Source organism: Trichechus manatus, unplaced genomic scaffold (genome assembly GCF_000243295.1).
Source record: "Trichechus manatus latirostris isolate Lorelei unplaced genomic scaffold, TriManLat1.0 scaffold00054, whole genome shotgun sequence".
NCBI classification, from domain to species: domain Eukaryota; kingdom Metazoa; phylum Chordata; class Mammalia; order Sirenia; family Trichechidae; genus Trichechus; species Trichechus manatus.
In genome coordinates, this window is record NW_004443990.1 from 3,092,130 (window position 1) to 3,106,722 (window position 14,593).

General features: G+C 37.9%; 1 protein-coding gene across 4 annotated transcripts in view; it reads right to left on the reverse strand.

The window, feature by feature from the left end:
• Positions 1-14,593, reverse strand: part of MED13 (mediator complex subunit 13) — a 96,594-nt gene that overhangs the window by 24,737 nt on the left and 57,264 nt on the right. For all 4 annotated transcript variants that reach the window (XR_002824362.1, XR_002824361.1, XM_023732695.1 and 1 more), the window contains exons 13-16: positions 14,036-14,126; positions 13,689-13,903; positions 13,219-13,415; positions 11,481-12,397 (exon numbers count right to left, since the gene is read on the reverse strand). Coding sequence is in view for 2 of the 4 variants with exons in the window: in XM_023732695.1 (XP_023588463.1) it covers positions 11,481-12,397; positions 13,219-13,415; positions 13,689-13,903; positions 14,036-14,126 (1,420 nt within the window). In the remaining 2 variants the exon portion in view is untranslated. The remainder of the gene's footprint in view (positions 1-11,480; positions 12,398-13,218; positions 13,416-13,688; positions 13,904-14,035; positions 14,127-14,593) is intronic.

The following is a 14,593-nucleotide window of genomic DNA, read 5'->3' on the forward strand; positions in this document are numbered from 1 at the left end:
GGCTTGCTGGTGAAGTAGGGTACCTCTGGTCACTTGTCAGCAGAGATAAAGAGCTTTGTAATACTTGCCTAAGCAGGGAAGAGGCCAGGCCAAAGGCCAAGGAGGAAGCCTGTCCAGAGAGGGCTGAGAGGAGACTGTCCTCAGGGAGCCAAGAGGAAACTTGCATGGCCAAGAGGAGCTGAGAGAGCTGTCCTGCACTGAAGGGAGACTTTGCCTACATGCTTCCTGATCCTGATGCCAAGCTGTATCCTGTTACTTCCCTAATAAACCCCATAACTGTGTGTATGGTCTGTGAGTTCTGTGTGGCCACTGCAACGAATTATTAAACCCAGCAGAGAAGCAGAGTGCCATGGGAGGGACAGCTGGTATCAGAATTGGTAAAAAGGCTTGAGAAGGGAGGTATGCCTGACCTCTACCTCAAAGGAATTCTCAATCTTGGGCTTACGTTGATGATATTGATTCTCTGTCCTCCACCTTGTGAAGTTAGGCAAGGAGGTCTGACACCTCGCCACCATTTTTACAGCCTGGTACTGGTATAGTAATAGACATAGACCAATGGAATAGAATTGAAAGTCCAGAAATAATTTCATAAATCTATGGTCAGCTGGTTTAGGGTCTCTTTAAATAATGGTGCTGGAAAAATTGGATTTCCACATGCAGAAGAATGAATCAGGATCCATGCCTCACACCATACACAAAAATCATTTCAAAATGCATCGAGGACCTAATGTGAAAACTAAGACCATAAAACTAGGCTGTGGGACCTAGTGTTTAGCGACAGACTATCAGATAAAAACTCCAGCAGCAAAAGACAAAATAGATAAATGGGACCTCATAAAAATCAAATAACTTTTGTACATCAAAGGACTTTATCAAAAAAGTGAAAAGACAATGTTTGGATTGGGAGAAAATTTTCAGGAACCATTATCAGATAAAGGCCTAATATCAAAACTATATATAGAGCTTCTACCACTTAACAACAAAAGGACAGGCAACCCAATAAAAAAATAGGCAACGGACTTGAACAGATAGTTCATCAAAGAGGATATTCAAATAGCCAACAGCACATGAAAAGATGCTCAACATCATTACCCATTACTGTTATTATTAGGTGCCCGTCAAGTTTGTTCCAACTCATAGTGACCCCATGGAACAAGACACTACACGTGCCTGGGTCATCCTCACAATTGTTGCTATGTTTGAGTCCACTGTTGCAGCCACTGCCGTGAATCCATCTCACTGAGGGTCTTCCTCTTTTTCGATGACCCTCTACCTTACCAAGCACCATGTCCTCCAGGGACTGGTTCCTCTCGATAATATGCCCAAAGTATGTGAGATGAAGTCTCGTCATCCATTAGTCATTTTGCACCACTGCCGTCGAGTCAATTCCAACTCATAGGGACCCTACAGTACGAACAGAACTGCCCCATAGGGTTTCCAAGGCTATAAATTTTTACAGAAGCAGACTGCCACATCTTTCGCCTGCACCCTTAGTCATTAGGGAGATGCAAATCAAGACCACTACGAGGTATCATCTCACCCCCATTAGAATGGCAATGATTAAAAAAAAACAACATAAAACAACAAGTGCTGACAAGGTTGTAGAGAAACTAGAACCTTCATCCACTGCTGGTGGGTATGCAAAATGGTACAGCCATTTTGGAAAGTAATTTGACCCAGCAATCACAATCCTAGGTATATACTCAGAAGAAGTGAAGGCAGGAATGTAAACAGAAACCTATACACCAATGTTCATTGCAGCATTTTTCACAATGACCAAAAGGTGGAAACAACCATAATGTCCATCAACAGATGAATGGATAAACAAAATGGAATATTATACAGCTGTAAAGAGAAACAAAGTTCTGATGTGTACCACAATATGGATGAACCCTGAAAACATTATGCTAAGCGAAATAAGTCAGTCAGAAGAGGACAGATATCGTATGAAATAAGCAAATATATAGAAACCAAAGATTATTAATGGTTACCAGAGGTGAAAGAGAGAAAGGGGAAGTTTTTGTTTGAGTTTACGTTAATGGTGGTGGAATATTTTGAAAAAGGATAGCAATAATGGTAACACAACATGAAAAATGTAAACAATATCATTGAATTGCAAATGTGGAAGCTGGGCTGGTGAATGTTTTAGTATGTATATTTTCACCACAATAAAAATAAAATAAATTATTGTATACATAATAGAATACTGTAGTCACAAAAGTGATAGCAGAGCTAGCTGACATGGGCTAATGACTAACACACTGGTAAACGAAAAGCTGGCTCTATGGAATGTACTTTAATTTACACAAATAGAACTATGTGTATTCATACATGAATATACACATAAAACAAAGTCCAGAAAAGTAGTTACTAGCTAAGTCTGTTTATCATAATCACATGGGGAGCCTTTTCAAAATACATATGCAGAGCCCTACCCCTAGAAATTCTGATCTGGGTGGGGCTCAGGAATTTGTATTTTGATTTTAATCAAGAGTGATTCTTCCAGCTACCTTCTTTCGTTAAAAAAAAATTACATATATATGTGTGTGTATACATACATATACACATATATACGTATATATACATATATACATATATATATACACACACACACACATAAAACCTACTATGGACCAGGAACTATGCTAGCTGCTGGAAATATCAAAACCAAATCCGCTGCCATCAAGTTCAATTTGACTCATTGCGACCCTACAGGACACAGGACAGAGTAGAACTGCCCTATAGGGTTTCCAAGGCTGTAATCTTTACGGAACCAGACTGCCACATCTTTCCCCCACGGAGCAGCTGGTGGGTTTGAACCACCGACCTTTCGGTTAGCAGCTCAGCACTTAACCACTGTGCCACCAGGGCTCTTTCCTGGGAATATGGCAGTGAATAAATTCCTATTCACCTCTTCAGGAACCTTAAAATCTTGCTGATGAAGACCAACATGAAGCAAAATATAATTACATGTTGTAACAAGTGCTAAAGGAGAAAAACAAAAATCCATTTAAGCTGAGACCTGGTTGAAAAGCAATGGTTAAAAAGCATATAAAATAATTTTTAAGAGTGATCATGAGGGACAGACACAGAGATCAACACAGTCAAACTTGCAGTCCACAAATAAACCCTCATATTTATGGTCAACTGCTTTCTGACAAAGGTACCAAGACAATTCAATGCAGAATAATAATCTTTTCAACAAATGATGCTAGGACAACTGGTTATCCATGTGCACTTAGAATGAAGATGAGCCCCTTTCTTACACTACAGGTAGTCCCTGACTTACGATATATTCAAGTTATGACGAACTGGACTTACGACCATCTGGGGATTTTTTGTACATTTTATCATTAGTAATATGTACTACATACAATATTGCAACGCATAATTTGCTGATATTATCATTCTCAGATGTTCATTCACAGATGTTCAATATTATGATTTACTGTTCAAAACACTGCTGTATAACTCAAAACCGAAAAATCCATTGCTGTCGAGTCGATTCGGACTCTCAGCGACCCTACAGGACAGAGGAGAACTGCCCCCTACAGTTTCCAAAGAGCACATGGTGGATTCAAACTGCCAACCTTTTGGTTAGCAGCCATAGCACCTAACCACTACACCACCAGGGTTTCCCGATACCTTTTTTTTTAAAAGAGCCTGCTATACACTACTGTATAGCAGGCTCTTAAAAAAAAAAAAGGGCGTTATTTGACTTATGTCAGAACCAACTTAATGATGGGAGTCATCAGAACAGAACCCCATCATAAACTGGGGACTACCTGTACACAAAAATTAACTCAGAATGGATCAAAGACCTAAATGTAAAGCTAAACTGTAAAACTCATAAAAGAAAACAAAGGAGTAAAACTTCATGATCTTGGGGTTGTGGTGGTTGTTAGCTGCTGTGGAGTCAGTCCCCAACTCATGGAGATTACCAGGCCTTTTTTTCTTCCTAGTCTGTCTTAGTGTAGAAGCTCTGCTGAAACCTGTTCAGCATAACAGCAACACACAAGCTTCCACTGATAGAAAACTCTTTTTATGTAAGACACCAAAAGCACAAGCAACAACAAAAAAACAAATAAATTAGACTTCATCAAACGTAAAAAGACAACCCACGGAATGGGAGAAAATATTTGCAAATCATGTATTTGTAAGGGAATTATATCTGAAATACATAAGGAACTCTTAACAACTGAATAATAAAAATTTTTGGACATCTCTCAATTAAAAAATGGGTAAAGGATCTGAAAAAACATTTCTCCAAAAAAGATATACAAAGGAACAATGTTGTTGTAAGTTGCCATCAAGCCAATTCCAACTCATGGTGACCCCATGTTGTCAGAGTAGAACTGTACTGCACAGGGTTGCAAGGCTGTGATCTCTCGGAATCAGATCAGCAGGACTGTCTTCTAAGGAAGCCCTTTTGGCTAGAAGTCGAGCACTTAACCATATGCACTACCCAGGGTTTCCTAAAGGGACAATAAACTCAACATCATCAGATGCCAGGGAAACGCAAATCTAAACTACAATGAGACACCACTTCACACCTACTGGTATGGAAATAATCAAAAAGACATATAAAGGTAAGTGTTGGGGAAGGTGTGGAGAAATTGAAATCCTTTCACATTGCTGATGGGAATGTAAAATGGTGGAGCTGCTGAAGAATAGTCTGGCAGTTCCTCAAAAGATTAAAAGAGAAGTTACCACATGACCCAGCAAGTCCACCCGAAAGAAATGTAAATGTGTGTCTATATAAAAACCTGTACACAAATATTCATAGCAGCATTATTCATAATAGCCAAAAAGTGGAAACAACCCAAATGTCCATCAACTGATAAATGGATAAACAAAATGTAGTATATTCATACAATGAATATTACTCAGCAGGTAAAAAAGAATGAAATGCTAATACATGCTACAACCTGGATGACTCCTGAAAACATTATGCTAGTGAAAGAAAGTGGTTATAAAAGTTCCCATATTGTATGATTCAGATTATATGAAATACCCAAAATAGGCAAATCTATTAAAACAAACAAACAAAAAACACCCTGCTGCCACCGAGTCAATTCTGACTCATGGCAACCCATTAGAACAGAGTAGAACTGCCCCACAGGGCTTCTAAGGAGCAGCTGGTGGATTTAAACCGCTAACCTTTTGGTTAGCAGCCAAGCTCTTAACCACTGTGCCACCAGGGCTCCAGGCAAATCTACAGAAACAGAAAACAGACTAGTGGTTGCCCAAAGCTGGGGGAGTTGGAGGAAAATGGAGAGCAAAAGCAGATGGGTATGGGAGTTTCTTTTCTAGGGTGATGAAAATGTTCCAAAAATGATTATGGTGATGGCTGCACAACTCTGAAAATACTAATAACTATTCAACTGTACACTTTAAATGAGTAAATGGTATCTCAGAAAAGCTGTTTAAAAAAGGTGATCATGGGGTGTTATGATCATAGGAATGGGCAAAAAATATGGTTAGTTTTTACTTCTACTTTTTCTGTATTGGCTAGGTTCTTACTTTTACTAACAGCAAGTATGTATTATTTTCTAATCAGAACAAAGCATTTTCTATTTTCAAAAAATAAACATTGTCATTTAAATATACAAACTATGCAGACTTTCAAATTCAAACAAACATTTCAACATCTTGAACACGTGCTATACACAAGGCACTGTTCTATGTGCTTAGAATATGTCAACAAACAAAACAGACAAAGACCTTTGCCCTTACGTAGAACTTGCATTTTAATGGGGCAAGAGACAATAATTAATCAATCAATAAATTATATAGTATATTACAAGGTAATAAAAAACACTATGAAAAAAAGGAAAAAAGCAGGATGGAGAATGTAAAGAGGGGTTTGCATTTCGTAGAGGGTGGTCAATCATTCCTCACTGACAAGATGACATATGACAAAGATGTAAAGGAAGCAAGAGAGCTACCCATGCAAGTATCTTTGGGAGGAGTGTCCAGGCAGAGGAAACTATCAGGGCAAAAGCTCTAATGTAGGAGCTTGCTACTACTATTTCAAGATGTAGCTATAATTAAAGTACTGACTTTTTACACAAATAACAAGTATAACACACTTGTTATGCTTTTTTTTTTCCAACCGTGACCCCCAAGTATTTTCGTGTCTAATTTTTTTACAGCTACATACTGAAAAAATTAGCGTAGCGCAATTATGAAAATACCTGGTTGGGGGGGGCGGTTTGGGAAAAAAAAGTGTAACAAGTATATTATTTGCATAAAAATATGGTATTCCAATATTGCACATTTAGATTTTATAGCATTATTTGTTTTTATATTCAATATGGCAATTGAAATTTAATTTAAAGGCACTTCTGTCTCTTTTTAAGATTATTTTTTTAGAACAACTTCTCAGAACGAAATTCCTAAGTCATCTTTATGGCTGCAAAGCTTTCTTTTTTACATCAATGTTTACTATTACAAAGAAAAAAAATGTGCACCAGGTAAAGCCCAATATTTTCTATTATTTGGTACATAATTTGGTTCTTAAAAACAAATAATGATACATAGAGTACTGCTAATGCTACTGCTGCCATTATTCTTATGATTACTACTGCTAACATTTATGTTCTTACTATGTGCCAGACAGTAGCTTTCTGTTTTATATGTATTAACTCATTTGATCCTCTTAACACCCTATAAGATAAACACTATTAACTGACGCAATTTTAAGAAACTGAGGCACAGAGAGATTAATGTGCCCAAGGTTATGGTTAGTATATAGTGGTCAAGGCAGGCTTCAAACCCAAGCACTCTGACTCTACAGCCTATGTTCTTAACTACTACCTATGGCTGAAAATAATTTTGTCCTTTTTTGAACACCTATAGCATTTATGTATACTTTTTTCTTTTGGGCCTTGAGTATAATGAATTCGATTAATCATGACCCTATGTCATAAACAAAACATTTTAAACTGATTTCCACGCATTGCCCTCTTAATTTATTTTACATACTTCCTTTCATAATAATAATTTAATGAACATCTGTGATAATCTCACTGCCTGTTGTAGGCTGGGTTCTCTCGAGAGGCAAAACCAGTAAAGTGTATAAATATACACAGAGACATTTATATCAAGGAAATGGCTCATGCGGTTGTAAAGGCTGGAACATCCCAAGTCCATGGGTCAGGCTTCTCCTGATACATGTAGCCACAGGGGCTGGCAAACCCAAGACCAGTAGGTCAGAGAGCAGGACTCTTGCTCATAGGCTGCAAAGACTGACGAATCCTAAGATCGGCAGGCAAGCCTGCAGGTAAGCAGCAACCTCAAGTCCCAAGAACCGGAGGTCAGATGAACAGGAGCCAGCTACAGAATCCTGAGTGAGCAAAAGCCCCCAAGCCTTGCCAGAATGTCCATTTATATTCAATGCAGGCCACACACCCAAGGAAACGCTCTTTCAACTGACTGGCTACTCACAGCAGATTCCAACATGGAGGTGATCACATTATATCAAATCTCATCATGGAAGTGATCACAACATCATACGACTGCCAAACTACACTGTAACTGCCAAACTATTGAGTTTGGCCCAGCCAAGCTGACACACTGCTCAAGAACTAGAACACTACCAAAAACAATCCTCTTACGTGCTTCTACCTATCCTACCGCTTGACTGTCAACAATTACCCAATATTCTGAATTTTATGTGCACCTAAACAATATATTGGAGGAAGACTCATTAACAACCTGGGTTATGCAGATGACACAACCCTGCTTGCTGAAAGTGAAGAGGACTTGAAACACTTACTGATGAAGATCAAAGACTACAGCCTTCAGTATGGATTACAAGACAAAAATCCTCACAACTGGACCAATAAGCAACATCATGATAAACGGAGAAAATACTGTAGTTGTCAAGAACTTCATTTTACTTGGATCCACAATCAACATCCCTGGAAGCAGCAGTCAAGAATCAGATGACACACTGCACTGGGCAAAACTGCTGCAGAAGACCGCTTCAAAGTGTTAAAAAGCAAAGATGTCACTTTAAGGACTAAAGTGGGTCTGACCCAAGCTACGGTGTTCTCAGTTGCCTCATATGCATGCGAAAGCTGGACACTGAATAATGAAGACTGAAAAAGAACTGACGCATTTGCATTATCGTGTTGGCGAAGAATACTGAATATACCATGGACTGCCAAAAGAATAAACATATCTGTCTTGGAAGAAGTAAAGCAGAATGCTCCTTAGAAGCAAAGATGGTGAGACTTCATCTCACATACTTTGGACATGTTATCAGCAGGGATCAGTTCCTAGAAAAGGACATTATGCTTGGTAAAGTAGAGAGTCAGTGAAAAAGAAGATGATCCTCAACAAGATAGACTGACACAGTGGCTGCAACAATGGGCTCAAGCATAACAATGAGGATGGTGCGGAACCAGGCAATGTTTCGTTCTGTTGTACATAGGGTCACTATGAGTCGGAACCAACCTGACGGCACATAACAACAACAACAAACAGTACATTTAGTTTTATGTCTTTCAGAACTTCATAAAAAGGTATCTTACTATATGTAATATTCTGGGACTTGTTTCCTTCCTCTCCTATTAATACTATTATGAAGATTCACAGATTTGTTGTATGTCACTTCATTCATTTTCAAAGCTTATATAAATTCTATGTGTACTATACCATAATTACTTATCTACTCTCTTGTACATGAGTATGTGGGTTATTTTTATGTTTTCCAATCTTGCATTATAGTTTTAGTTCTCCTAGTAATCTGTAAGCAATTTAAAGGCAGGGTATCTTCATATCTCCCAGAACAATAAGCACATTGTTTTGAATATGTCCAAAACTGACTGAATTAACAAATGACACAAGGGCCAAACATAAGCTGCGATATAGCACATACCACCTAAGAACATAGATTTTCTTACCAAGAACCACATCTTGAAAGAGTCTAACTTTCTGTATAATTTAGTTTGTAACCAAAAGTTAGAAAAGTTAATCAGTGACATACTGACAGCTTTTTAAAGGCAGGTTAGCTGTGCCTGAAAGAAAATATCTAGTTGATGATAGCAGCTTACATTAATTCACCACCTACTATGTGCCACTTAATATGGATTAACTCATTACATCTTTATGACCTCACAAAGGTAAATACTATTTTCACTTCATTATTACAGATAAAGAAACTGAGATGTTAAAAAATTTGTCCAAGATCATACTGACAGTAAGTGGCAGACCTGAGTCCCATCCCAAGAAGGTCTGGGACAGGGCATTAAAACTTGCATTTCTATCAAGCTCCCACGTGATGTTTGAAGAGCTCATCTGGGGAACCAGGCTTTGAAAATCACTATCCTAGTCAACTGATTTTTCAATTTTCCAACAATTCCTCCCCTCATCCTCAGCTATAAAAACAATCAGAGGAAATTTTTCACTTGCCCTCTTCAGTAAGTTTACCAAGTTTCCTTCATCTGCACCCAAAAGCCATGCCTTTCCTTCTTGTTACAATGGACATGTTCCTACCTAAGGCTCTACCCATCCCTTTACTTGTACACTGGATTTCATCACCTCTCACTTATTCAAGGACTTTGCTCCTACAATTGTAACTTCTCTCCTGAATCAGTATGCCCTCTCTACATGATCATTCCCAATGTCCAGTTATGTCATAATAGCACCTACCTTAAAAAAAATTAAACACACACACACAAACAAAAACAAGAAAAACCTCTTTCAATCCTACCACCCACTTTCTCTGCTCCTATTTACCGCACAACTCTCCAGAAGAGTCGTCTAAATTTGCTTCTCATCCCACTCTCTCCTGGACCCACTCTAATCAGGTTGGCTGACTGCTTGTCAAGGTCACCACTAACCTCCATGTGGCCAAATCCAATGTTTTATCTCAGTTTCACCTTGATCTATCACAGCATTTGACATAGTTGATCATTCTCTCCTTCAAATACTTCCTATTCTTGGCTTCCAGGAGACCACATCCTCTTGGTTTTCCTTCTATCTCAAATGGTCCTTCCTTCTCCATTTCCTTTCCTGGATCTGCTGCTCCTCTTCTTCCCCATCTCTAAATGTTAGCTCCATCCTTGGATTTCTCTACAATCACTCTCTAAGTAGGATATGTCAACAAACAAAACAAAGACCCTTGCCCTTACACAGAACTTGCATTTTAATGCAGCTAGTTCCATAGCTTTTAATACTGACAGCTCACCAAAACAAACCAAGTTTTTAACCCCTAGCGACAGCCCATTCCTCTGAATTTAAAATGCATATCTCCAAATGTGTATCTGACCTCCTGTCCCCCAATGTTTCCCTCATCTGTAATTAGTACCACCATTCATCCAATTGCTCGGGCTATCCCTGATCCTTCATCTTTTCTTATATGTATCAGCAAACTAAAGGTTGAATGTCCCAAATATACTGGCAACATACTACTCATACCTCCATCACTTCCAAACTTGTCTAAGCTACCATCGTTCACTTGGTCTAGCGCAAATGCCTCATAACTGATCTATCTGCTTCTACATCCCACTAGAACTTGTCACTACCGCCTACCCCCAGGCTGTTCTTTGTATAATAGCCAGAGTGATCTTTTAAAAAATAAACAGAAAAAGGATTATATTAGTTCCCTGTTCGAAACCATCCAACAGCTACCCATTACACTTCAAACAAACTACAAAGCCCTTACGTAGACATTAAGACCCTACATGATTTTGGTACTTGACCACCCCTTAGACTTCATCTCCTACCAGTCTCCCCATTATCTAATGCTTTCCAGCCATATTAGCCTCCTTGCTGTTCCTCAAACATATCAAGCACACTGCTCCCTCAGGATTTTTGTACTTTGCATTGTCTGAAAAATTATTCCCTCAGTCGCATAGCTAACATTCCAGCACTTTTATCTAGGTCTTTGCTCAAATGCTACCTCCTCAGTAATACCTTCTCTGACCTTATATCTAAAATAGCACAGTTTTGTCTTTTTCCACTCCCTTATTCTGCTTTGGTTTCCTTCAAAATGCTTGTCACTAACTGATATTATATAATTACTTTTTTGTTTGTTTATGGTCTGTCTTCCCCCACTAGATTATAAGCTCAAAAACAGCAGCGAATATATCTGCTTCGTTCAGTGTCGCACCTAAGATGGTGCCGGACTAGGTGTGCAATAAGTATTTAATGAGTAAACGAATGTCGAATAAGCAGACACCCAGCAATTTTCTAGTAACTAACTAGAGTGTCTTTTATACTTCTCCATAAGTGCGTAATTAGACCCACAGTAACCATATTTTAATTGATGAAATTAAACTAAACTGTTAGGAAATTCTCCCTTTAAAAAATGTCAGCCTTTAAATGGGTTTTAAATCCAAGTTTAAGTGTCTCCATTAGCCACATAGGGAATTGCCTTTAATACTTTTTCCTACAAAAGAAAAACTAATAAAATTATACAACTAGAAGAAAACAGACAAACAAAAAAGTTATTTTGTTAGCATAATTACCATTTCTTTTGGACCAGGGATGTAAGCATGAACTTTTCACAAGTGCTTCATCAACTTTTCCTCCTGACATATTATCCATGAACTGACGCCCATGTTCTAACGCAAGGTAGCAGTCATTGCAACAGTCCCGTTCTTCAACTCGTACCCAATTGCTAATGACACCAATTTTGGGAAAAGGATCTTGGTCTGCTGCTCCAAAGGGTGAAAATAAATTAGTGCACTGATCTTGTAGCAATAATATCAACTCATCAGGCAATTTTTCAGATTCCTTTAGTCCTCCATTAACATGTTCAGCAGAGGTTGCCCTGAGAGCTTCAAAACGTTTTTCTGCTTCTTTGCCACATTCTGTATTGCGTCCTATGATATCTAGTTCATCTTCAAGAAATAATCCTGAATTGTTTCCAAATTTTCTGTTCATGACAGCACTGAAGCCGCAGGTACACCTATACTGGGCTTCCTGCGTTGGATCTGGAATGTAAACTCCAACATCGGCACCCTTGATATTCATATTGCAGACACAGATACAGCAACTATCAAAGTTACAATCTTTAAACAAATTCATAACTGATTCTGAAAGGATGAGGTTTACATAAAGACTGTGTGCTTCAGGGATGGAAGGGACAGTTGCAGGTTCAACAGAATTAAGGGGTCTGCATGTGGATGGGGTAGAAGCTGGTGAATACAAGTCTGAATTTTCATATTTGACTGAACCTTGAGCACTAGCAGGTCCACCAGCTCCACGAGGAGTCCGAGGAGTCCTTGGAGTCCTTGGAGTTGGAAACCTAGGGGTGGATGGAGAAGGAAGAATTCCTGCTCCACCGTTACTAGGAGGTGCACTGCTAGGAGGCATCCCAAAAGAAGTATGAGTTTGAGGTGTATAAGCAGGGCCATATTCTTGATCCATAGTACTTCCATCACTAGTGTCACCAGGGTAAAAGAAAACCAAACACATATACAAAGGAACAACACATTAGTAATGTGAAATACAACCAAAAATGTTCCAAATGTTTTTCAGTACCATTGAAAATTATGAAAGAAAAATTAGTGCGAAAATTATAACTACAATTAAGACTTAATTCTGGTTTATATAACCCATTGCTGTTGAGTCGATTCTAACTCATAGCAATCCTACAGGGCAGAGTAGAACTGTCCCATCGGGTTTCCAAGGAGCAGCTGGTGAATTCGAACTGCCGACCTTTTGGTTAGCAGCCAAGCACTTAACCACTGCACCACCAGGGCTCCAATTCATATCCACCCTAAGTTACTGTTGAGGGCTGAGAACCAACCAACTAGTTCCAAAATTAAAAAGAAAATCTGTATATTTATCTGCACATGGATATCTACATTTACTATCTATAAATTTCTTATACTACAAATATACATATTTCATCAATTTTAAGATGCCACTGATAATAAAACACATCCAGATTTCAGAAATGGGACAGTGACAATTTTAAGATGCTACCAATTATGAGATACTGTAATTTCAGAGATGTTAAAAGTAAAAAGCATGTGAAATACAGCAAATATACAAATGAAAGTAATTTAAAATTTTAGACTAAAACAAAAGGTGCTTCTAAAGACAGAAAGCATAACGGTCTTAAGTTTGCCAACAGTTTATCCATATCCAACTACTGCCACTATAATCTATTAACTACAAAACAACTTTTAGAATTTTCAAAAATCAGTATCCTTTTTCCAGCATACCAAGTATATTTATGAAAAAAATAAATCGTACCCCTCTTTGATGAATGGCATTGCAGGCCCTGAATGAAGCAATTCCAATTTTCCAACAGTCCAACTCTGACGGTAAATACACTCTTCTGGTAACTTGATAGGAGGCAGGCATTGGCTTGGTAGACTTTTTAGAGGTGCAAACATGGAACATCCCACTAAAACTTGACAATTTTCAGGCTTATAGACATAAGAAAAATCCTACAATAATAAAGACCGTGATTTTCAGCATATTATCTTTGGCAAGGGAGCAGACACTGGCCCGTTTTTCCCACTTTAAACAAATAATAAAACTGTAAATATAAAACTTCTATTCTATTCTTAAACACATACTTAACAGTGTCCCCATTACAATTCAGTACTCAAATCTGTTAACTATAAAACTAGAATCACCATAAAAGTATTTCTGAACAGAGCAAATTAATTCAATAATGTAAGAAGTGAATTATCTGTCTAGAAAAATAAAATATTTACCTTAATTTCAGAAGGTTTTGGGCTACAGAATCCCTCATCAACCTCAATTTTGAACTGTGCTCCTATATTAGAATTATTTCCTTCTAGAACAGTTCCTCCAGGTGTTGTATCCATACTACCATATTCCTTATTATTCATATTCATTGGAGAAAATCCCATAATGTGCTGTTCCAATGATGGTGGTGTAGGATACATCTTATGAAGATCTGCAGTGCCTATATTTAATAAAACACTTATTTTAACATAAGACAAAAAAGGGGGTAAATCTGTGTTTAAGTAATGGGGGGGAGCTTTATTGAGATTATAAATCTGCACATTTATCTGCAATACAGATTTGGGAAGCTTACTTATGCAAGATAATGGGTCCAGATTTCCTGCCTTTGATTCCTTGCAGCTGGATTTATCATCTGATCCATTCACTGATTTTTTAGATCCAGGCTATCAAAAAAAAACACACACATACATTTTATCTGAAATTTACATCTGAAACAATCTCAAAACCGTCATCACTTAGATGTAACTTAAAAGTAAAGTCCATTCATCAAAAGGAACATTTTGAATCTGTGCTAGAAGCGAGAAGATACTAGATATACTTTAAAGACATAAAGCACATCTTAGGCAATCACTGACCCCAAATTAGTTTCTCTGAATATTTATTTGATGAGACTTCAGACAATACTCCAAATTAACAGAGGGAAAAGTCCCTCCAAAGAAAATGATTAGTACTTTCAAAATACACAGAAGCAAGAATAACCTATAAGTTAAAACCTATTAAAATAAGAAAACCTGCAGTAAGAAGGGTTTGTAATTAACAAAGAAATTGATTCTTAGTAAAGGAAGATACTTCTAAAGCATTTGTGCCCTTAAGTACAGGATTTAATCATCCACCTGAGTTCTTGTTTGTA